The sequence below is a fragment of the Mustela nivalis genome, assembly GCF_964662115.1.
Source record: "Mustela nivalis genome assembly, chromosome: 11".
NCBI classification, from domain to species: domain Eukaryota; kingdom Metazoa; phylum Chordata; class Mammalia; order Carnivora; family Mustelidae; genus Mustela; species Mustela nivalis.
Window position 1 is genome coordinate 104,970,515 of NC_139030.1, and position 23,148 is coordinate 104,993,662.

The following is a 23,148-nucleotide window of genomic DNA, read 5'->3' on the forward strand; positions in this document are numbered from 1 at the left end:
CCCTCTGTCCTCTGCCCTCTCTTGGCTCACAGGTGCGACCTGGAGTCTACATAACATGCAGGGGTGTCCACAGTCCTCAGGTGAACCCTCCTGACGAAGCAGGACACGAGTAGTTAGTTACAGGCTACAGCACTGGCCAGAGTAGATTTTTGCCCTGGACACTTTCCACTCTGTCACACTCCATCAAAGGCCGTAGGAGGACATTTGTCCCTCTAACCTTTCACTCTCCTCTGTGTGGAGCCGAGGCCACGCTCTGCTTCTGTTTCTGACCTCCTTTGAAGCTGCACACCTCCATAAGGGAGGAATGAAATCCGAGTCCAAGGACTGACCCTTTGCCATCATGGCTTATAGCCCCCGGCCTCCTCCTCTCTCTGGGGCAGGAAGTTCCGACAGGTGGGGGGACCCTTCTCTCTTAAGGTCTCCCTTGCAAGAGGAGAATTTGCTTCCTTCCTAATCTCGGGAAGAAGGCTATAGAATAAGATAGGCATGTGCCTTCTGGAAAATTCCCGAGTGGGCCAAGTTGGTCTTTGATGCCTTCCCAGCAGAGGCAGCTCAGTGGGATGGGAGGGGCCCCAGCTCTGGAATCAGACAGATCTTGGTTTGGAGCCAACCCCAGTCCCTCCCGAGCTTTGTAATGTTGGTCAGGCTGCTCCCATTACCGAGCCTCCTGTAAGAGGTTGAGGTGAACAAGAACTCACTGTTAGTGGCAAGGAGGAAGCAAAGTAATGTATGAGAACTGCTTGGCATATAGTAGCAGCTCAGTAAATGCTCCTCGTGGCTGCTCTGTGTCTCCGAGCCCAGTGAAAACCCCGGTCCTCCCCACCTCCCCTTGCTGATGATCTCTATTTAGGAGTCAAGAAAAAAAATTAACAACACACTATTAAATAAACAATTTCTCTGTAAGATGTGACTGATGATAATCTCCTAACTCACTCAGGTGATGTCAGCCTAAAGGGGAAACTTTAATTCAAGGGGGTTTCTGTTCCTGAGAGAAGTCTTAGGGGGCAGGAGTCGGTTCCCATGGTTTCTGAGGAGACTGTGTTCTGAGGAGCCTGCCCCTGTTCCTTCGGGTGAGGCCCCAAAGTAGCCTCGCTCCCAGCAGCCCTTACCTTCTAGACGTGGTTGTGCTCTCCCTCCCTCTGAGACCAGACTCAGGCCCTGGTTCTTCGTTCTCCTGACTCATAAGGCCGCCTTGTGCTGTGTCCGGAGGCGGCCCGCTCATCTGTCCATCGTACAGACATCAGAAGCCGTCATGTTAGCACTGAACCCTTGCTGAACGCTTTTAGTAGTGATTTCCATAAGCTCTTCAGTTCTAGAGGGAAAAAAAAATAAAGTAGTTAAATAAAAGACCAGCAACTGTTCGTCTTTGTATGCGACCGGTGGATTGAGTTGTGTTGAGAAAGCTTCTGAGGTTGTATCTGTGAGAGAGGAAAGAGTCCTGCTTGACTCGTGCTGTCTGCAGAGACACCGGCACGGCGGGGCAGCTCCGACTGCGTGTTTGCTGCACCTTTCTCCAGCTGTGCAGCCACTGGTCATTCCAGTGATTCCTTCTTCATTTGCTTTCCTTCTTGAGAGGAGTTGGAGTCAAGGTGTTTTCAAGCCAGGTTTACTCCGGTAAATAATTCAGCAGGTTGAAAGCTAGTTTTCAACTCAAACTTGCTTTTGTTGACTTGTTTTCTTTGGTTTTCTGTAGAATTCATCTTTATCCTGACAGGGATGCCCATTCACATGAATAATTAAGAGTTGTGAAGTCAGGGTCTTGGGTCCTGAGGTCCATAAACACGTCAGGATCTGGTTCATTTGAAGAAACTCCTCAGAACATCTTACCTTTTCAGCTCTGAAGAGCCATGAGCGTGTGAACCGTAGGCACGGAAATGAATTACATTCACGAATCCCTCGAGTGACACAAAGCGAAGAGCTTTGGCAGGGCCAGCTTTTGTGTTCACTTTGCCTTTTTCTAGACACCTGTTTCTCGGATAGCCCAGGATGAATCACACCACGTTCGCAGGGACAGAGACCCACAGCCTGCGGAACATGGGTCATTTACATGGTGTTTGGGTTATTCTTCTCCAAGGTTCCATTAGACCCATCTGAAAGCATTACAATGAAAGGAATTCTTAAAAACTAGACATTGGTGTGTGGCATGGCTTAGCTTTGCCCACCCACCTCTCCCTGGGAAACCGAGCTAGTATGTGAAACCTGGAAGTTGCAGCAGCCCACAGCTCTTTCCTGAAGTTGTGTTTCCCCTGCGCTCTTCCCCTGGGGGGCGAGGGGAAGGGGAGGTGGGGTTGATCGGGTGAGTTTTGCCAAGAACTGAGGAGAAGCCCCCAGCCTTCTCGCTGACCTCTGTTGGGTGTTGGGGGGCACTGCTGGCGGGTGTGGGGGTGGCCATGGGCACCGAGCATTCTCCGCTAGGAGTCCTGTAGATGGGCCGAGGTCACACCTTGGTTTTGACCATCTTCTGTGGAGCCGGAGAAGAACTAATCTAGAATGCTGAACAAATCTTAAATATCTCTTGGAGGATCCAGATAAAATTACACATTTAGAAAGTCTGAGGAAAATAGTTTTTTAGAGTTTGTCAGTACTAGCCAGATTACCAGAAAACCACCACCTCGTAATGGCAACAAACCCCCCACCACCATCTGGCGTCTTCTCTTCTTTCCTTGCCGTACAATTTATAGAGGGGGAAGGGCACTTTCAAACTTGACTGGTAGGAAGCTGGTAGATTCTGTATAAGCTGATTCTCTCTGGAGGCCGGCTCAGAGTACCCAGGGATGTATGCTTCTGCCCTATTCCTTTTTCTCCGATTTGCCAAATGTGGAAGTTAGGATTATTCAAGCATATGGGATCTGATTTCTTTCATTCTGTGGCGTTTTGGGGAAAGCGGATTTTGACTCCATTCTGCCAGCCCATGGGTGTGCTCTCCTTGGCCGGTGGACCCGGAAAAGGTATATGATTCACTCAGGAAGGGTCACCCTCCGTGATCGGTGGTAATTGCCCCAGTTAGGATTGTAAGAGCCGTGTTTCAAGTGGAAAAGGGGTAGGAGCAGTTCTTTTTCTGATGCGCTTTATCTCCTTGCTGACCACCGAGATGCTGGAATGATAAAGATCAGAGGAGTCCTCGGAGAGGTCCCAAAAAGTAAAAATCCGCTCTCAGAGAGAAGTAACATAATAGGCCCTCCGCGGGCACAGCTGTTAAATCCAGGGTGATTCTTACACTGGAATCAAGGAAAGGAATGAAAAGAATGTTGTGCCAGGACTTACACAACAAGGGCCCTGGTAAGAATGTCCTGGCCTCACGGGCAGCCTGGGACTGGGACTGAACCGAGTTTTTCTGGAGCGGAGGCGGCAGGTCAGAGCCCCAGGAGCCCCCTCCCCACCTGTTGCAAGGCTCGGAGCAGGAAGATCCCCTCAGACACCTGCTCCCTTCCCTCTGAGTCTTGATTCTTTTGCTGCTTGTTCTGCGGTCCCCTTTTGGGTAAATCCAAACTCAGTCCCCAGGCACCTAGCAACTATCCCAAGTGTGGCAAGAAGAGGTTTCATTTCATTTAGCGTGAGGCCACCTTTAGTAAGGTTTTAGTAATTCTTTAGTTTCGTAATTTAATATCCCATCCCCATTTCTTTTTTAGTCCGCCAATCATTTTGGTTTGCGGACTGATGAATTAAAATGCAGGTACATTTTTCTTACTTTCCATGAATGAAGTACGCCGAAAGCAAGCAGGCTGCTTTACTGCCTCAGGTATGGATATCAGGAATGCAGTTCCGAGGGGTACTTGCTTTGTTAGGATATAACTTTGCAGATTTATTTTACGGGGCTCCGACACTGATGGGGAAGGCAGAGACTGGCCCCTAACGTCCTTTGCCACCTATGTCATCACTGACTACCTCACCGACCAGTGCGCTTTTTCTATATTATCTAACACTTTTGAAAGTACTTTCCACAAACATCTACTGCCTAGCAGAGGGCAAACCCCATCACAGCAGGGACTGTGTTTCTTTTAGTCCGTCTCCCTCCCCCCCTCTCATTTATTTATTTATTTATTTTAAAAGATTTTATTTATTTATTTGGCAGAGAGAGAGAGAGAGGGAATACAAGCGGGGGGGGGGAGGTGGGGGTGGGAAAGGGCCTCCCGCTGAGCAGGGAACCCACTGCGGGGTCGATCCCAGGACCCTGGGATCATGACCTGAGCTGAAGGCAGAGGCTTAACTACTGAGCCACCCAGGCGGCTCTTGCCTGTCTTCGTATGGCAGATCTAGCAGAGAGACCAGTCGATGGCGAGGGCTCTGCAGTATTATTCACTGTGATGGGGAAGGGGAGGTGATGAGGGGAGGGAGAGAAGGGAAGGGAGACACATCCCTTCGACCCTACACCATCTTCCCCGCCACCATTTTGTCTTCGGGTGACCATCTCCTCTTAGCTGAAAGTAGCTGTCACAGCCTTCCACATGGTCTCCCTGTGTCTCGTGGACCCTGCCCCGCCAACCCGTTTGCACACCACAGCCAGTCTGGTCCTCGTAAATAGGAGTTCTGAAGGGTCACTCCTTCGCGCGAAGCCTCAACCCTTCCTGTTTCTCTTAGGATAAATGACAAAGTCTTACTGTGGCACACGAGCGTATGGAACTCTGTCCAGCCCACCCTGCCAGCCCCTGTCTTGCTTCCCAGGCTCAGCCTCCCTGAACTTCTTATGCTTCCCCACACCTGCTGGGCTCCCCCTGGCCTCTGGCTCTCTAGATGTTGTCCCCTCAGCCTGGAGTCCCATTTCCCGTGTCACCGTAGGGTCCTGGCTTTGACGTTCTCTCCTCCCAGAAAGCCTTCCCTGATGACCCGAGGCTGGCTTGGGTGTCCCTCCTGTGTGACCCCCTCGTTCTCACTGTGATAGAATCGCTTAGTTTTCTCCTTCCTCACTAGGTTGCAGAGGTGCTCCAGGAGGGACTGTGTCGCCGTCACTGCTGAATCCCTCCAGCCGGCGTCATCCCCTCGTGTAAGGCCTGGAAATACTGACTGGCGGGGTCAGAGGAGGCCCCGTGGTACCGTCGGGTGGGCTCGGGGTTTGGAGCCACCAAGGTCTTCTCAGTGGCTGGCCATCACCTTGAGCCATACTTAAACTCCCCAAACCTTAGTTTCTCTCCCTGGGAAGTGGGATGCGAGACGTTGCTTCGGACCTCCTGCGCTTGTCACGAAAACGCAGTGAGACGCGGTAAAGCCCGCAGTCAGCGCGGAGCCGCTGTGGAATGAGTTCAGTCAGTCGCTCTTTCTCCGGCCTCCCGTCCCCTCGCTGCCGGCTGGGGACACCGGGGATTAGACTGATGGAATCCCAGCGGCACATACAGAGGCTCAGTGCCCTGTTTCGAAACCACCTGCTGGGCAGCTGAGGCGGGTTTTAAAAATACACCCGCCTGGGCCTCACCCCATGGTTCTGGGATGTGGTTCAGGAATCTGTGGGGTTTTTTGTTTTTTTGTTTTTTCAAGTTTCTGATCCTCAGCCGTGATGGGGAGCCTTTGACCTAGTCCCAGCTTCTGACCTAAACCACGAATCCTGCTGTGTCGCCTTTGCTGGAACACCTCAGGAATGGGCACGCCGGGGCATTTTGCAGTCCCTGTTGACCCCCGGACAGCCGCTCTCCTAGGAAGCAACTCCCTTATTTACGGGGCACAGTTCTGCTTCCCACCACACCTAGCCTTTAGGCTGGTTCTGTCTTCTGGACACAAACAGATCGACGTGCGCAGTGTCTTCCACACGGCCTTTCTTTACGTACTTGAAGTTACTGTGTCCCTTCGAAGGTTTTTCTTTTCCAGGCTAAACATCCCTGTTCCTATAAACTTGAGTTTGCTGACTGGCGCCTGTGGGCTACATCCGGTCCACAGAAGTGTTTTGTTTGGACTGTGGTTTGAAAAATATTGAATAAGTTGCCAAGGCTTAAAAATCAGGGCATTTCACTGAAACGTCTGGAGCTCCGGCAGCTCTTGAAAACTCGAAGCCGCAGACGTGGTTCCAGCTCTGGATGGGACATAAATTCTTTTGAATGTTGTGGTCTTATCTGGTCCATAATATTGCCCTGCCCCTCACACCTTCATCATGACCGCGCATGTTTTTTTAGACCTTACGTTATGTTTGTTATGTTTTCCTAACTGTCCAGAGTATCATCTGATCTCATCTTTGAAAAAAAGTTAATTTTTATAATGATAAAAATAATATTGAATCCTAATTTGGTACTTAACAATAAAACAGTACTGGAGATAATTTGGGAAATATAGAAAAAAAGTAAGACAGAAAATGTATGTGCCAATAGCTCTGCAGAACATTTTTATTACGGTCCTTTCACTCCTTGCTTTTCTGTGCATGTTTATATACGAGGAAGCTCGGGTGACACCGTAAGTAGTTTCACACACTCCTTTTTCCACAGCTTATTGAAGTTGCTTAAAAGACCAATTTTTAATAACCAAAATATTCCATTCTGTGATTATAACTTTTTAAAAATTTGGGGAAAATAAGCAACATGAAAGTGGCTGTGTTAGCCACTGTGAAGTGTATCATTTGGGGCATTTAGTACATTGAGGGTGTCGTGCAGCTGTCATTACTGCCTCACTTCTAGAACATTCTCATCACCCCAAAGGGAGCCCCTCTACCTCTGAAGCAGTCACTCTGTATTCCCTCCTCCTTGCAATCCCTGGCAAACACTACTCTCTTCGTGGTCCTGAAGAATTTGCTCAATCTGGGTGTTTCACATAAATCGCATCATACAACACGTGGCCTTTTGGTGACTTTTGTGGCTTCTTTCACATAGCATCACGTTTTCGAGTTTCATCCCTGTTGTCGCGTGGCACCAGACAGCATTCCTTGTCTGGCTGAGTACTACTCCGTTGTGTGCTTACCCCACACTTGTTCACCAGCTGATGGATGTTAGGGATGTTTGCACCTTCTGGCTGCCGGGATTGTCCTGTTTTGGACATTCGGGCACTACTTTTGTTCGAACACCCATTTTTCAGTTCTTACGAGCATTTTTCTAGGCGTGGACATTTTGGGTCATAAGGTAATTCTGTGTTTAACTAGTCGAGGAAACACCAAACTGATTGCCACAGTGGCTACGCCATGTTATACTCCCATCAGTCATGTTCTCATTTCTCCCTGTTCTCACCAACCCTTATTTTTGTTTTGTTTTCCTTAACCATCCTAGTGTGTCTAAAATGGTAGCTCATTGTGATTTGAGGATTTTGATAGGGATGCATTGAATCTGTAGATTGCTTGGGGTAATATGGACATTTGGACAGTATTAATTCTTCTAATCCATGAATATGGAATATCTTCATGGTTTTGATTTGCATTTCTCTAATGATTAATGATGCTGAACATCTTTTCATGTGCTTATTGGCCATTTTGTATCTTTCTTGGATTTAAATAATGCAGTAACGTATTTAGCTTTGACATTGATGCCTTCCTAATTTTTACTATCATGAATATTGTTGCTGTGACTATTTCTACTTAAAAGTTGCCTGCTTATCTAGTTATTTCTATAGGAGAGCTTCCTTGAAGTGGGATTGAGGGGGCAAAGTGTGATATTTCTATTTTTTTAAGAGTTGATTTGTTTATTTGAGAGAGAGCATGAGCATGAGCAGGGGAAAGGGGCAGAGGGAGAGGGAGAAGCAGCCTTCCAGTCCCACTGGGCAGGACCCTGGGATCATGACCTGAGCCCAAGGCAGATGCTTAACTGATTGAGCCACCTAGACACCCCCGAAGTGTAATACTTCTAAGGTGTGGATATGAAGGATCAGATTCAGTATGGACTGTTTGAGGATCATACACAAGTTACCTGGAAAGCCTTCTCAAAGTGCCTGTGTTCGGATTTCGATCTCTGCTCAGACTCATCAGGGTGGGATCCAATTTCCCAGGAGGTTCTACTCTGCAACCCAGCTGCGAACCATTAGCCAAATTTCTTTGCACCCAGGCAGGTCTCCCCCGACACCCCCCCAAAAAAGGTACTTAAAACTGCATACTAGGGCGCCTGGGTGGCTCAGTGGGTTAAGCCGCTGCCTTCGGCTCAGGTCATGATCTCAGGGTCCTGGGATCGAGTCCCGCATCGGGCTCTCTGCTCAGCAGGGAGCCTGCTTCCTCCTCTCTCTCTCTCTCTGCCTGCCTCTCTGCCTACTTGTGATCTCTCTCTGTCAAATAAATAAAAATAAAAAATCTTAAAAAAAAAAACTGCATACTAGTGATAATCTCAATATTCTGACCACTTTCAAGTGGGTTGGTCCTGCTCTTTCCACTGCCGTGGGCCACATGCTTGGTTGTCCCGCTGCTCTCTTAGGCTGACCTCACCATCGCCTGGACCCATCAGTGGGTTTTTTCCCTCATAAGATCTGGTCTTCCCCTTCTTGTTCTTGGGGAGCTGATCACCAAGGCTAGAGTAAACCCAAGTCTTATGGCTTCTCAGATAAATTTCTCTCTCTTTCCCTCATTGGACTTGTATTGATGTTTTTGACTGGTCATGACTTAGGAGGCGAAACAGAGTTGTGCGTGCCGGTTGAACTCAGAGCACTCTAGAAGACAGAACAGGTCTCAACATGTCTGGGCAGTCTGTTTCTGTCCCATGACACCCTGGTTTTACTGCCTTTGGCCAAGCCCCCAGTTCTATCCCTGAGAGGAGCAAGGGCAGCCAAAAGTTCCCCTTAGTCAGGACAATGGGACCATGATCTCAAAAGAACCATGATCTTATTTTGTGTCTTAAACCACTGGAGTGTTGTATGTTGACTAGGTAACAGTTGCTAGGTGCTTTGATGTTAGATGTGTGCTGCAGTTTCCTAAATCTAGATTTGACCTGCAAAGGCACTAGTGGCACCTCCATACTATTTAGAGCTGATGTCATGAGGAGGCTGGTGAGGAGCCACCTCAGTTATGCTCAGTCATGTGATGGAAGGCATTGGGACCCTGGCTACCTCCTCCACACCCAGTCTCAGACCTCAATTGCCTTTGCGGTTGGACTGGTGCAACAGAAGTCGAGGGCTTTTTTCTTTCTTTCTTTCTTTCTTTCTTTCTTTCTTTCTTTCTTTCTTTCTTTCTTTTCTCCTACTGCTGAATAAAAACACACAGAAAATTAGGTTTTATTAAAAGTGAATAATTCCTTCTTCTTATTGAAAACCCTTATTTTCTGCCATGTGACTGTCTTTGAACTTGGCATTCAAGTTAACATCCTGGGAGTAAATCTTGTTTTTCTTTTTTTTTTCTTAAAGATTTTATTATTATTATTATTATTTTTTTAAAGATTTTATTTATTTATTTGACAGACAGAGATCACAAGTAGGCAGAGAGGCAGGCAGAGAGAGAGAGAGGAGGAAGCAGGCTCCCTGCCGAGCAGAGAGCCCGACGCGGGGCTCGATCCCAGGACCCTGGGACCACGACCCGAGCCGAAGGCAGAGGCTTTAACCCACTGAGCCACCCAGGCACCCCAAAGATTTTATTATTTGACAGAGGGAGAGAGATCACAAGTAGGCAGAGAGGCAGGCAGAGAGAGAGAGAGAGAGAGGAGGAAGGAGGCTCCCTGCTGAGCAGAGAGCCTGATGTGGGGCTTGATCCCAAGACCCTGAGATCATGACCTGAGCCAAAGGCAGAGGCTTAACCCACTGAGCCACCCAGGTTCTCCTTGTTTTTCTAAAATTTAAAAAAAGTTATGGAAAGTTAATTTTATTTTACTTTTTTTAAAGATTTTATTTATTTATCAGAGAGAGAGAGGGGGAGAGAGCGAGCACAGGCAGACAGAATGGCAGGCAGAGGCAGAGGGAGAAGCAGGCTCCCTGCCGAGCAAGGAGCCCTATGTGGGACTCGATCCCAGGACGCTGGGATCATGACCTATGCCGAAGGCAGCTGCTTAACCAACTGAGCCACCCAGGCATTCCGGAAAGTTCATTTTAGACTGGAAACATGCTTGGTGACCCTGCTGTTCTGACAGAGCAGGCTTAAGCATCACCTGGACCCATTAGTGAGTTTTTTTCCTGATAAAATCTGGTGATCACCACAGACTTGACTTCCTTGTGTTATCACCTCAGTTAAAAATGATGTGGAACTTTAAAATCTCAAGTCTTAAAGATAAAATCACATTACTTTTCTTATGCCTAATTCATTTCCAGAACTTTTTCCCAGAGCTAGTTAGATACAATATCAAGGAATAATACATATCTGGCACAAACACTGAGTTCTCAAATCTTATTTACCAGTATGATAAAATTTAGAACATATTATAAAATATGGTTTATATTTGAATGGACTTAGGTGACTTGCAAACATGGCGTTGCACGTAGACTGGAAGACCAACGTTGTACTGGCTGGTTTATCAATCACAACACTTTTTTTGTCTTTTTATCATTTTTTTTTTTTAAATCACTGCTTTTAACAGAGTTTTCGATTCTTGAACGAACTCAGGGTTTGGTTGGATTACAGTCCCTTAAACTTTGTTATTACTTTCTTCCATGTTGCTCATGTTATTTTCCAGATGGACAGGAACAGTGTAAATGACTGCTATTGTTTCAAGGGCACAGAACAAGGTGGGGTGTGTGTGTGTACGTGTGAGTGTGCGAGTGTGTGTGTGTGTGTGTGTGTGTGTGTCGGCAGGCGTGGGGTAGGGCATGGGAAGGACAGGGAGGGACGCGGTTTGGAGAGTGTGTTTCAGTTTGTGCTGGCTGGAAGTAGTGCATTAGTGTGCTGCTGGGAGGTACTTAAACTTGGGATTCTTTTATGTCTTTGGGCGGAGGCTGGCTGGGGGTGGGAAGAATGTGGGAGAAGCTGTTTGGAAATGCAGTGACTTGGAGCTGCTCGTTGTCATTCTCCCAAGCACATATGTGTCTCAAGTCATATATATGGCTCGTGTGTCACTCCAAAAGACAATTTTTGGGTCCATTGATCTAAATCATTCCCAGGCCGTGTTCAGGTCCTTTCTCTTCCACAGATACCACTGACTTCTTGGCTCTTCTTGTTTCCTCTTTTCCTGAATCAGAGAAGGCTCACAGGACCTGCGACCATGTGCCTGCCTGTCACTGTGCTGGGGACACCCTGGTATCCACTTGAGTGAAGTGTACCGGACTCAGTGCAGTCTTGTGTGACACCGTTGATTGTTTTGGGTGGGTTCGGCTTGTTTCCCCAGCTATATCTGGCGCTCTCTGAGGAAGGGACTATGTCACGCATTTCTTTTGTATATTATATAAAAATAGCGTATAGTAGGTATTCAGAAAATGCCTTTGGCTCTGGCAGCACTTCTCTGTGAAAGGCCCCGGCCAGCCTAAATCCTGGCAGAGGCTTGTTTGTTGCAGCACAAACTGGAAACAGCCCGAATGTTCAAATGTCCTGTGCTGTGCCCATGTTATGAAGTATGACAGAGCTATTAAAAGAAATGTGTTAATCCCATAACGACTGGGGGATGTCCTCAGTATATTACTGTTTTTACAAAAAGCAAGAAAGGGAAAGAGTAAGTCCCACTTTTGTAACCTCTTCCATCTCAGTCTGTGTTTGTGCGCAGCAGCAGGAGCGCGGGGAGAGGTGTGGAGGGCTGGACGCAGGCTGTGAACCCTGGTGGGAGGAGACGTTAACTTTGCTCTTTACTTGTCTTTGTGTTGCTGCAGTGGGACAACTACAGAGGTTAAAGCCCAGCGAATAGAAGAGGAAGAGGAAATGCGTAGAGGTCTTGTGCCGTAGAAAGTCCCTTTCCCCCTAATACTTCTTTCTACTTTCCAAACTTGGTATGATTGGGGAGGAAAAGTGAGTTTTGTCCCTTATCTAAACTTAAGAATTAGGAAATAAAGATAGCATGATACTTGAGTTATTTTTTTCATGACATGAAGAAAAAGTTTCTTTTTACCCAAACCTAGACAAGGAAGGGAACGCCCGAACCGAAAGCCTTGGGGCTCTGGTTTTGTGTTGGGGCGGGGAGAGTGGCAGCAGGTTGCACAGATGCAAGATGCCAACTGACTTCAGAGCCCGGAGCTTCCTGTCCCCGAGCCGAGCAGAACCGCGTAGGCAACGGGAGGGCTTGCATAAGGGGGAAAGTCAAGAGAGCAGATACTGCAGGACTTCCGGTGCGCCCCAGCTGAAGGTCGGGGCGACTCTGCTCCCCAGAGCCCGGCATTGCGTGGAGGAAGCTGGTGAGAGTCTTTCTGAATAGAGGCAGCCGGGCCCGAGCGGCTCGCCCTTGTAGTTCCTCTACCTTTTAGACCCACATCTTGAGCACCAGCGGAACACTTCTCTCACCTCGGAGGAGCCTCTCGCCCCAGACGCCTCGCCTAGACTGTTGCTGACATCACTTAACGTACAGCATCACTCTGTCTTCCAGTTCATCATTCATTTCCAGAGAAAGTTCCAAAGCATGCCTTGTGGGTCACTCTCCTGCTCCAAAACCATGCATGATTCCCCAGTGCTCTGAAGAGAGTCCCAGTTTCTTAGCCTGGCATTCAAAGCCTTCTGTAATATGACCCAGGGCTGCTGTTCAACTTACCTCGCTTGTCTCGTACTCCAGCCGAATGGAACTGTTGTGTGCCTGCTCAGTCTTAGCATCTGTTCACATTCTTCTGCTAGGACCACCCACTTCCCATTCTCTCCATTTCTACCTGTTTAAATCCTCTCTAGTGTTCAATATTCACTTCAAAGACTATACATCTTCCAGGAGACCAGAGGTGATCGCTCTTCCTTCTTAATGTACGTCTTTGCACTTTACCTTACTCCCAAGTCACGTGTGCTCATGTATTGCCTCCTACGCCCTGGTAAGGCCTTCAACAGCGAGACCGACTGTACCATCTCAGTGTCCGAATTTCTTAAGCTTAGTAGATTTCTTAGGTTTAATTGGTCTTTACTGGATTAAATTGGATATGGGTGTTACCTGAAATACACCAGATTAATTTAAAAAAGAGAATCCATAACCTTCATAACTTATTGGCAGGGTGCTATGTAGAAAAGTAAAGGAAATATGAACTGTGTTGGTGTTTCTGCAAGGAAATATGTGACCGTCCTTTTTTTTTTTTTTTGGCAAAATTACCCGTTTTCTATTATCTAATGTTTTTCAGTCTTCTGGACTCCTCTCTTCCTGTTGTCTTATCATTTCCCTTTGACATCTGTTACTGAATGCCCTTGCCAAGACATTGGACTGGGAAGTGGAGAGAATCCCTAATAGATTTGCATTCCTTGTGACCTTCCTGGTTTTGTAGGCAGAAGAGGACCCTCCAGTCCTTCTCAGGCAGAGACTAACAGAGGTCATGGTCAACTCTCTGCCTTGGAGAGTAGTTTGAGCACAGGGCCAGGAAGGTGACTCAGTTTCACACATTTCCCTGATGCCCGACTGGCTCCCTGTGGAGAGTGTGACTGCTCTCTCCCTTTCTCAGGAATGCATATAGAATTCAAAGAAAAAACACTACAAGGAGGAAACAGAAATTTAAGGGGAAGTTCTCATGGGGTTTGGAATGATGTGGTTGGGCAAAAAGTGGCTTTTGAGAAAATCCAGGATCTAACAAATTGCAGACAGACCCAACTTGGAGTTTGCCTGAATCATGAGTGCCTTCATGTGATTGAGTTAATCTATGTATTTCATATATGGTGAGGCCATCCCTCTCAAATATAGCAAGAAGTTGCCAGCTTCCTGGCAAATGCCTTTTATTTCTACACATTGATTTTGTTGTTGTTATTTGTAAATTGCTTTGCTTCCATTCCAATTTCTAATATTCCTCTAAAATTATAATTACTCTAGATCATAATAAAATATTGATGTGGAAATAAATAATTTTCTATTAATTTTATTGTTGCTTGTTTTATGGGAAGGGAGATACATACCAGATATTAATAAAAAATTGTCTTGTGTTGTATGATACATCCTAAACTGAGAGCCAGTTTCTGTCTCTGAGCAAAGAAATTACACTTTATACATGTGTTACCCTGAAAATCATCTGACTATGTAATTTTTTCCCATAGAAATCACTAAAATGGCTTATATTGGTTAACGTATCAAATCACCTTTCATATTTGAAACTTCACGAATTTGATGTGCTATGAGATACAGTTATACAAAGAATGTAACCAAAATTAAGATAGGAAATAAAACCTTTGTAACAGTTTTTCAAAACAGGAAACTCTCGTAGAAATGCATTGTTCTTTTTTTTTTTTTTAACTAAAATTACACTGATTAAATTGTTGTCTCTCAACTAACCTCTCAGATCCATTGTGCTCTTGTTTAAATTAATTTTCTTTACAAGTTAGCTCCTGAGCACTATTTAATTAACTTAGCTGAAGTTTTGATTTGATCTCAAGTCATTTGAAACTAGACAGAGTGAAAAAATATGTGGGTAGTTGGCAGCAGATCCCAATAAAAATATGGCATTTGGCAGAGTATGCCTGCCTTGTTTTGCTTTGCTTTTCTCTTTATGGATGTGGCCTATTTTTGAAATGCTATGATTTAAATTCAGGGATCAAGTGACAAGTCTGACAAAACAGAACTGACTTCAGTAGAGGTTCTGTGGGAGAAAAATGGAAGCGTTCCAGGAACTAAAGGAAGTAACCTCAGTTTCACCTGGAAACATTGGTGTCTCGGGGGCAGGAGATTTGGGCTATATATAAAGAATGAAGGAAAGTGGCCAAGATGCTGAGCCAAACCTGCATCCAGGAATAGAGTGGCATCAAAGAGCTGACAAGCGTAACTGTTGTTTCCACCATGGCCTTGTAAGTAGCAATCAGAGAGCCTGAAATATGGGAAGATTGGAAAGTTCTTTCCTGTGATGCCCTGGATTGTGGCAGTCATCTTCTAACTGGGTTCTCTGGCTCCCTTCTCTTCTCCGATGATTGGCACACACCGTGCAGGGATTAAATGTTTGCAAAAACTCTGTGGCGTTCTCTTACTCAAGACCCCAGTTCCTGTTTGCCCGCAAGATTAGGTTGAAACTCCTTCCTTGGGCCTCTCTCCACCCTTTTATTTACTTTTCTAACCTCTTCATTGGCTGTTCCTCAACATGAAAGATTTACTCAGTCCTACTCTTCAAAATCTAGGTTTACACCCACCTTCTCCATAGTTCTCACTCCAGCCCGCACTGAGGCCTGACTTTAAAATATTTTGTACCTCTTTGTTTTGCATCTTTTGGCAAGATTTTCTTACTGTTAGTTACTTCGTTGAGAGTAACTATATCTAGAAATACCCACATGTAGTCACTATGTATGCACCTATATACGGTGTAAATATACACACAAATGTATAGAGAATATATATATAAATATATAAAATATATAAAAAATATATAAGTATATATATATGTGTGTGTGTGTGTGTGTGTGTGTGTGTATAAAATCTTTCCTTAGCGAATCATGAATATAGAATATTTCTCCACAGGAAGTACATTGAAACTGAGGCTGAATTTCATATATTTGTTATCTATTCCTTCTATTGTATTGTATTGTATTATATTAAGATGACATGTGAAAGAAAGCAACGAACCAGGAGAATCAGGAAAACTAAATTCTGGTCTCAGCTTTGCCACTAGCAGGTAAATCATTCCACTCCCTTCTCACAGCTCCAACCAGGGGCTCAATCTCCTTTATGAGCATCAAGAGATCATAAAAGAAAAGTGTAACTGGTTGCCTTTATGGTAACCGTAAAGAGTAAAATTATGATTTCATGTCCCACCCAGTTGACGTGAGTATGTGGCACCCTTTGATCAGTCAGAGAGAGATGATGTGTTTTTCAGGTGACTTGCTATTATTTTGGTACAGTAGATTAGACTGCTGAGTACAGAGAGGTTGTACAACAGTTTTGAGGTTGATTTTTGCTCTCTTGCCTGTGAAATCTTCTCTCCCAGGATGATGGGCCTCTCTGCTCTAGAGGTGATGTTGAATGGCTTAGGATCCTAATCCAGTTTACTTGCTCTGTAATTTTTTGGAAAAAAATCTCTCCTTATTTTTCCTTTTGTAGCGTGACTATGAACACACTTGTCTGTGAAAGTCTTTGAGCGTCTTGATTCCAAGTCAACACAATTATTCTTTTCATTGAGTGCACACGAGGTGCCGGCATATATTAGGGCATTTCTTCAACATCCTGTGAAATGGCTCTACCAGCCCCACTTACTAGATGAGGAAAGTATGGCCGGGATTTAATTCCAGGCCAGTCTGCCATCATTCGTTCATCTCCCCGCTACGGAAGAAAAAGAGAGTGAGATCTCAGGTCTGTAAAAGTCCACGTTGCCTCCAGATTTCAATCTAACTGGTACTGTTTGTTCTTCCATTTCCTTTTACTTAATCTTTGGTGACTGACTGGTGACCAGTAGTGACATGGGCGTGCCTGGGTTTCTTTTTGCCTTGGGCGCGCTATCCTCGGGGGTTGGCACTAAGCAGCAGAATTAAAGGGTAAAGAAATAGCCACAGAGGGTGTCAGGAAAGGAAATGCAACAAAGGATGCATTTATTTTTTTAAGATTTTATTTATTTGACAGAGAGAGAGAGACTGAGAGGGAGAGAGAGAGGGAGACTGAGAGAGAAAGCCAGCGCGTGCAAGCAGGGGATGCTGCAGAGGGAGAGCGAGAGGGAGCATCAGTCTCCCCACTGAGCACTGAGCAGGGAGCCTCACACAGACATGGGGCTCGATCCCAGGACCCTGGGATCACGACTTGAGCCAAAGGTACATGCTTAACTGACTGAGCCCCCCAGGCACCCCAAGGATGAATGTTTTAAAGACTGGATCATTGGTCCCGGAATAACTGCCTCATGGTCCATACCTCCTCCTATTTCATTTCACTTCCATATCCTATTTTTCATTTTGGAGGAGGTTAGATAATTAATTTTTTCATTTTCTGACTAAAAATAGTTGTTCTCTTCTCAGAGGTATAGAGTTAGTAGATAACTGTAGGGGCTATTACTGATACTTGTAACTTTGTGCTTTTGTTTTTGTTCTGTTTTTAAAGACTTTTTAATTTATTTATTTGACAGATAGATCCCAAGTAGGCAGAGAGGCAGGCAGAGAGAGAGGGAGAAGAAGGCTCCCTGCTGAGCAGAGAGCCCGATGCGGGGCTCGATCCCAGGACCCTGAGATCATGACCTAAGCTGAAGGCAGGCGCCACCCAGGCGCCCATTGAGCCACCCAGGCGCCGCAGGGCTTTTGTTTTTAATAATAATTGCAAATAATTGAAAATGTTTCAGACATTTAGTTAGCAGGGTATGTAGTCCCGCATTTAAAAAAAATGTGTTTATGGGGACTCAGTGTATTTTGTACTGTTCTTAAGGGAAACAGATTTTGCCTTTATGATCATCAGTATCTTTCTGTGATAGAGTGAACTTCTTCCCAAATAAAGAGTGATCTATATTCAGGAAGCACTTAATGGCATCCTTTCAACAGGTCACACAGCGGGACCCACATGAAGAGAGTTAACAAGTTTTATCCATTAAATCTAGTGACTCGAACAAATTTTTATTATCCTTTTATACAAATGCAAGTGCTCCTTCCCACAAAACCTCTTGTTCCCTAATGAAGTGTTTCCGCCGGCTCATAGAAGTTGATGGCTTCGTATGGTGAGAGTATTACTGCGTCAACCATCTTGCTTTTATGGTGCACTGTACTCAGAATACTCAAGTATGGACAGATGTTTAAGAATATTATTTTTTTAATTCTTGGCTAATGATTAATTCCCAACACCCACTCCTGATTAGAATGCAAGATATTTTCTTTCAGATGTGGAGTCTTTAATTACCCAGTCTAACCAAAAAAAGACAAGCAGCATGCCGGGAATTTGTATCAGAATGCTGGAGCACCATCTTCTCGGGCTTCTTATCGTTGACCCTAGGACACAGACACTAGGCGGCACCTTCTATCGCTCTGCTTATCTTCCAGAGCTAGTGTGTTAGTAAGGCGAATGCAGCTCCAAGAAGGGGAATGTGACGTACACTCTCTGAGGTTTCAGCAAAAATCAAATGGGTGATTTCATTAGGGGATTTGGCGGGGAACCCCACAACCTCATTGCAAGATGGAGTAGGTCCTCTGAACCAGCTGCGCGCTCTCCATGAAACCCACGAAGGGCTTTGCTCCTCAACGAATGCCTTGTATGATGCCCCCAGGAGCATTTTTTTAAAAAAGTAGAGTTAAAGGATTGGTTGAATTGAGTTTTTTAAGTGATGAAATGATACTTTAACACCTGAGTTTTAGATTGCATTATTCTTATTTCCTAAAAACCTGGGCCCTTGGGGATCAATAGAAAAGCTATTTGGGGGAGGGTACGTACATTCTTATTACCAAGAACTTTCTCAGAAGCTTGACTTCTCTTAGGTCTTGACAAAGTGGATCTTCCAGGTTCCTTGTCTTAATGACATAACCTGACGGTCACGCTTATCTCCCAGGTGACAAGTTAGCCATCTTGCTCCCCCTAGTGGAGTTGTAACTCTACCTCAAAGTTTAAGAATTCTCTATCAATACACATTTGATGCAGGGTCTTATTTTTCAGAAACCAGATATTTTCCCAATTTTTTTTCAAAGACTGACAATAAAATAAAATAATATTGCATCAGAGGGACTGATACGGGATGTGGGTAGAGAACGGGGCCTTTGGTGATGAGTTTTCAGTTCCTAGTGTTGGCAAGACTAGCTGTATGATTGATAGTGGCTGCTGAATTCAAGGGGCCTTTCTGCTCTGCACTTCTGTCTTAGAGGGATCTAGTGCCATCAGCCTGGCAGATAGTCACCTCTAGAAGGCAGCCGTCGACACCCCTGGCAGAGACAGTGGGGTATTAATCGTTGGTGAGTTGGAAGACAAGGACAGGTCCCATCTGAATATTGAATCCATTTGTGCCTGTGCTCAAGTAGATCTAGGAAGTCTGTTCTCCCCTCTGAACCTCTTTGAGGGACTTTGCCAGTATCCACAGCACAGGGCAATAATTTCCAGTTTATACTTGCTAAGCATGCTAAGGAAATTTTAGCAATTGATGCTGAACTTCTTGCATACCTCTCTTGAGAATTTCAGTTTTTTTAGGTTCTGATAACATACCAGTGGTTTCATGGTATTGGAATCCCTATTTGTCCCCTGATGGTATTTGTCTTTCCCAAATTTGACCCTTGTTGTGAATTTGTATTTATTCAACTTTGCACTCTAACGCACGCAGAGCACTAATATTTTGTATATGCTAGTGTTGAAGTGCATGGAACTTCAGAAAGAAATACCTGTACATACCAAGTCTTAGGACTGTGTTTTTTTGCAGGTGAGACTCTGTTTCTAAGCCTTACCAAGGTCAAGGCAAACACTGTGATATATATAGTGGTTCCAAATTAATGGTCATCAGAGTTTAAGTATTTGACACTTATGAGCAAGAAAATCGTAATTAGAATATTCCCCCTTTCTTAAAATCATGTAATAGAGGCAGTATTTAGATGTATCTTTTTTTCCCTAAATATTTATTCTCAGGGTAAATATTTACTTAGGGAAAAACAAAGCAGCAAGATTGGATTAAAATCCCAACAGAAAAGAATGCCAAAGTGCTCTCTAGGTATGTTTTATTTGGGAGGGTGAAGAAAAAAAAAGAAACACCCATAATGTGGTGTTTTGGTTTTTTTAAAAATATTACTTGCTAAGGAGTCATAGTAATTTAGTTCAAGAATTACATCTAAGCAAACACACAACATCTGTCTAACAAAGCGCGTACCTGTGAAGTCGCGACTTGGAATCTCATGACGCTTGGCTTCACAGTCGTGGAGACAGTGATGTTGCCGCAGGGGTGACCCGTCCCCGCCGGGGCCAGAGAGCTCCATCGAGCAAGACTCTGGGCCTTGAAGAACAGGCGCTTTTCTTTTCCTCAGGGAGTGTGAGGGATTTAGATGTGAATCGATGTGCATCTCGGTGTCTACGTGCACGAGTGTCGATACAGTTATGTATGTGTGTGGGAAGATGCATGGACAGGTGGGTGTGTGTGTGTCCGGATGTGACTGCGGGACTCAAAGAGTTGCCTCTTCCCAGCGGATGCTGGAAATTCTGTGCGTTGACAGAACTTCACTCTGTGAAGCCGCTTTTAGCAGAGCTAGGCCCAGAGGTGTTAGGCACACGTGCACACCATTTCTGCTGGGAATTCTGTGCATCCATGATGCCCTTCAAAACGGGCTCAGTGACTGGGCTTGGAGGTCCTTGGGGTGCTCCCTGCCGCAAGGCTGTGCTGGCCTTCCTGGTCTGGCAGCTTTGTCGGGTGTCTCTCCTTGGGAACATGCCAGCCATAGCTGAGAACCCTTGTCTTTCTTGAGAAGCAGGAGGACTAAGGCAGGCGTATCTCTTGCATTCCTTACACTCGTGAGTGACGAGAGGCTTTGTAACTAGTTGTGTTTCCTTGAAGTGACCAACGAGGGACGCGTAAGCCATTGAGATGGGTTTCTTCTCAATCGTTAATTGATCACTGTTGACTTAACACTAAAGTCTCGTCGGACTCTGCCCTGCTTGTCATCTAACTCGTAGGGCTGCTGGGTTTGTTGTTTTCTTTTCAGGTCCGAAAAGGCAGAAAAGTGCACGCGGGCATTGGGCCATGAGCGAGGCAGATGGGGGATTATGGAACAGAGAAACAAGTTTTCATGTTGTTGTTAAAATCCTGAGTTAATGTCTGATTCTATTGTGTTTTATTTTTTGTTTTTTTTTTAAATGAAATATGGTCCTTGCCATGGGGCAGATAACCCAGAGACTTGGTGTTAGCAGAAGTGTGTGGAAGGATCTTCTTGTCTTTAGGCAGATCAAAAAGCTGACACCAAACTAGTAGAAAACTTGCTTTCTTTGCGAGACTTCTTTCCTGCTATTTAACTGTTGGCAATTTGAGAAACTCTTTGAATCATACACCTTAGCAAGAAGGCAAAACCGAGAGTATGTGGGACAAAAGAAAGATACATCTGTCCACTTGCTAGAAACTTTTGTGGCAGGGGGAAAAACTGCAGAAAAATTCCTGACGTATTGAAAAATTACCTGCAACTTAACATTTTTATTTTTTATTTCATTTATTTGTCTTTAGAGAGAGAGAGAGAGAGAGAGGGCAGAGGGAGAGGGTGAGAGAGACTTTTAAGCAGGTACAATGCCTAGCACAGAGCCTTGATCTCATGATCTCATGACCCTGAGATCGTGACCTGAGCCAAAATTAAGAGTCAGATGCTTAAGGAATTGAGCCACCTAGATGCCCCTGCAAGTTAGTTTTTTTTTTTTAAAGTTTTACATTTAGTGATGATAACTTTTTTTTTTTTAAAGATTTTATTTATTTATTTGTTAGACAAAGATCACAAGTAGGCAGAGAGGCAGGCAGAGAGAGAGAGGAGGAAGCAGGCTCTCACTGAGCAGAGAGCCTGATGCGGGGCTCGATCCCAGGACCCTGAGATCATGACCTGCGCCGAAGGCAGAGGCTTAACCCTCTGAGCCACCCAGGCGCCCCCACAACTTAGTATTTTTAATGCAGTGTTTCCTCAGGGAGTCTTACTATAGTCTACTTACGTTGTACCCACAAATATTTACTTACTCACAAGTACTTACATTGGTACCCGCAAATAGCAAGAAACACCATCAGAACCTGTAAGAAAGGCCACAGGAGAGTAAAAAAGAGAAAAGAAAATTTATAGACGTGATTAGGACTGGGATTCTCATGTGGAAGGCACATCTGAGGCAGGTGATGCTGATGGTTTTACCTTCGCCCAGTGTTCTAAGAGTTAAGTGAGCGTTTATTAAAAATAGATTCACAAGGGGCGCCTGGGTGCCTCAGTGGGTTAGAAGCCTCTGCCTTCAGCTTGGGTCATGATCCCAGGGTCCTGGGATCAAGCCCTGTATCGGGCTCTCTGCTTAGTGTGGAGCCTGCTTTCCCCTCTCTCTCTGCCTGCCTCTCTGCCTACCTGTGATCTCTGTCAAATAAATAAATAAATACAATCTTAAAAAAAAAAAAAAAGATTCACAAGTACCTGCCCCAGATAGGATAACTCAGAACCTCCAGGGAAGGGGTGATGGAACATTGTTTTAACAAGCATCTCAGGTGATTCTTACAGTCAGACACATCTGGGAAACTGCTGTCATCTGCTTGCTGACTAATACTACTGTAAAGGGGGCGCCTGTGTGGCTTGGTCAGTTGAGCGTCTGACTTTTGATTTTGTCTCAGGTCATGATCTCAGGGTCATGAGATCGAGCCCGGCATCAGGCTCTGCCCTGGGTGTGGCGCCTGCTTAAGATTCTCTCTCCTCTGCTCCTTGCACTCTATCTCTACCAAAAAACAAAACAAAACAAAACAAAGCAAAAAACGAAACAAAAAAAATCGAACCCATTGTAAAGTATTTCTAGAATGTGTGAGTGTGTGTTGTGTGTGTAACTGACAAAGTTTTTAAAGTTTGAAAAAACAATTGTCAAATTCTACATTAGCAGTGTTAAGCATTTCGTAATAAATATATCTGTTATTTGCGTCGGGTTGTATGGTTACAGAGGGTGTTCCTGCGTCTCTTCTCATTTCTTCCTAGCAGCAATCCTGTAGCGGCTTGAACAGCAAGGACCATGCTTGCTCCCGGACGGCACATGGGAGAGGGGCTCAGCATGTAGCCGGCGGCCGTGGAGCTGGCTTTGAACGGGGCTCTTCGCCACATGGGGCGAGCCCAGCATCAAACCCAGAGCCCACAGCTTGTCCTCTTTTACCCCATTCTGGTCACCTGTTGATAGCAGCGCTTCTAAGATACCAGGTTTTTTTGCATGTCCTCACCTTTGCACATCCTGATCCCTGTGCCTAGAATGCTTTCCTACCCTGTTCGCAAACTTACACTCATTCGTTCAAGTGCCTTCCGTGAAGCTTTTCTAGATACGCTCTTCTCCTCACCCCACCTACCCTCCAAGCAGAGCTAGTTTCTCTCTCTCCTTTTTTACGTTTTTATTTATTTATTTGACAGAGAGAGAGCGAGAGAGAGCAAATGCACCAGCAGGGGAGCTGCAGGCAGAGAGGGAGGGAGACGCAGGCTCTCCACTGAGCAGGGAGCCCAGTGCGGGCTCAAACCCAGGACCCCGGGATCATGACCTGAGCAAAAGGCAGATGCTTAACTGACTGAGCCATCCAAGTGCCCCAGAGCTAGTCTCTCTTTCAGCTGTGTTTCCATCATGCTTTGTAAATCCTTTCAGTCTCTTCTGGGTCTTGTGTAAGGTCGGTGAGTTCAATAGCAGTGCTCCCTGGTCTCCCCTCATG

The 23,148-nt window shown here is 45.4% G+C and overlaps 1 protein-coding gene across 8 annotated transcripts in view; it reads left to right on the top strand.

Annotated features, from left to right (window-relative positions):
* The window catches only part of ANKRD44 (ankyrin repeat domain 44), a 312,848-nt gene that overhangs the window by 88,871 nt on the left and 200,829 nt on the right, over positions 1 to 23,148 (top strand). For 3 of the 8 annotated variants that reach the window (XM_082689038.1, XM_082689042.1, XM_082689044.1), the window contains exon 2: positions 4,909 to 5,240. The exons of the other annotated variants lie outside the window; for them this stretch is intronic. In XM_082689038.1, coding sequence (XP_082545164.1) covers positions 5,232 to 5,240 — 9 coding nt within the window. In that variant the 5' untranslated portion in view covers positions 4,909 to 5,231. The remainder of the gene's footprint in view (positions 1 to 4,908; positions 5,241 to 23,148) is intronic. 8 annotated transcript variants of the gene reach the window in all.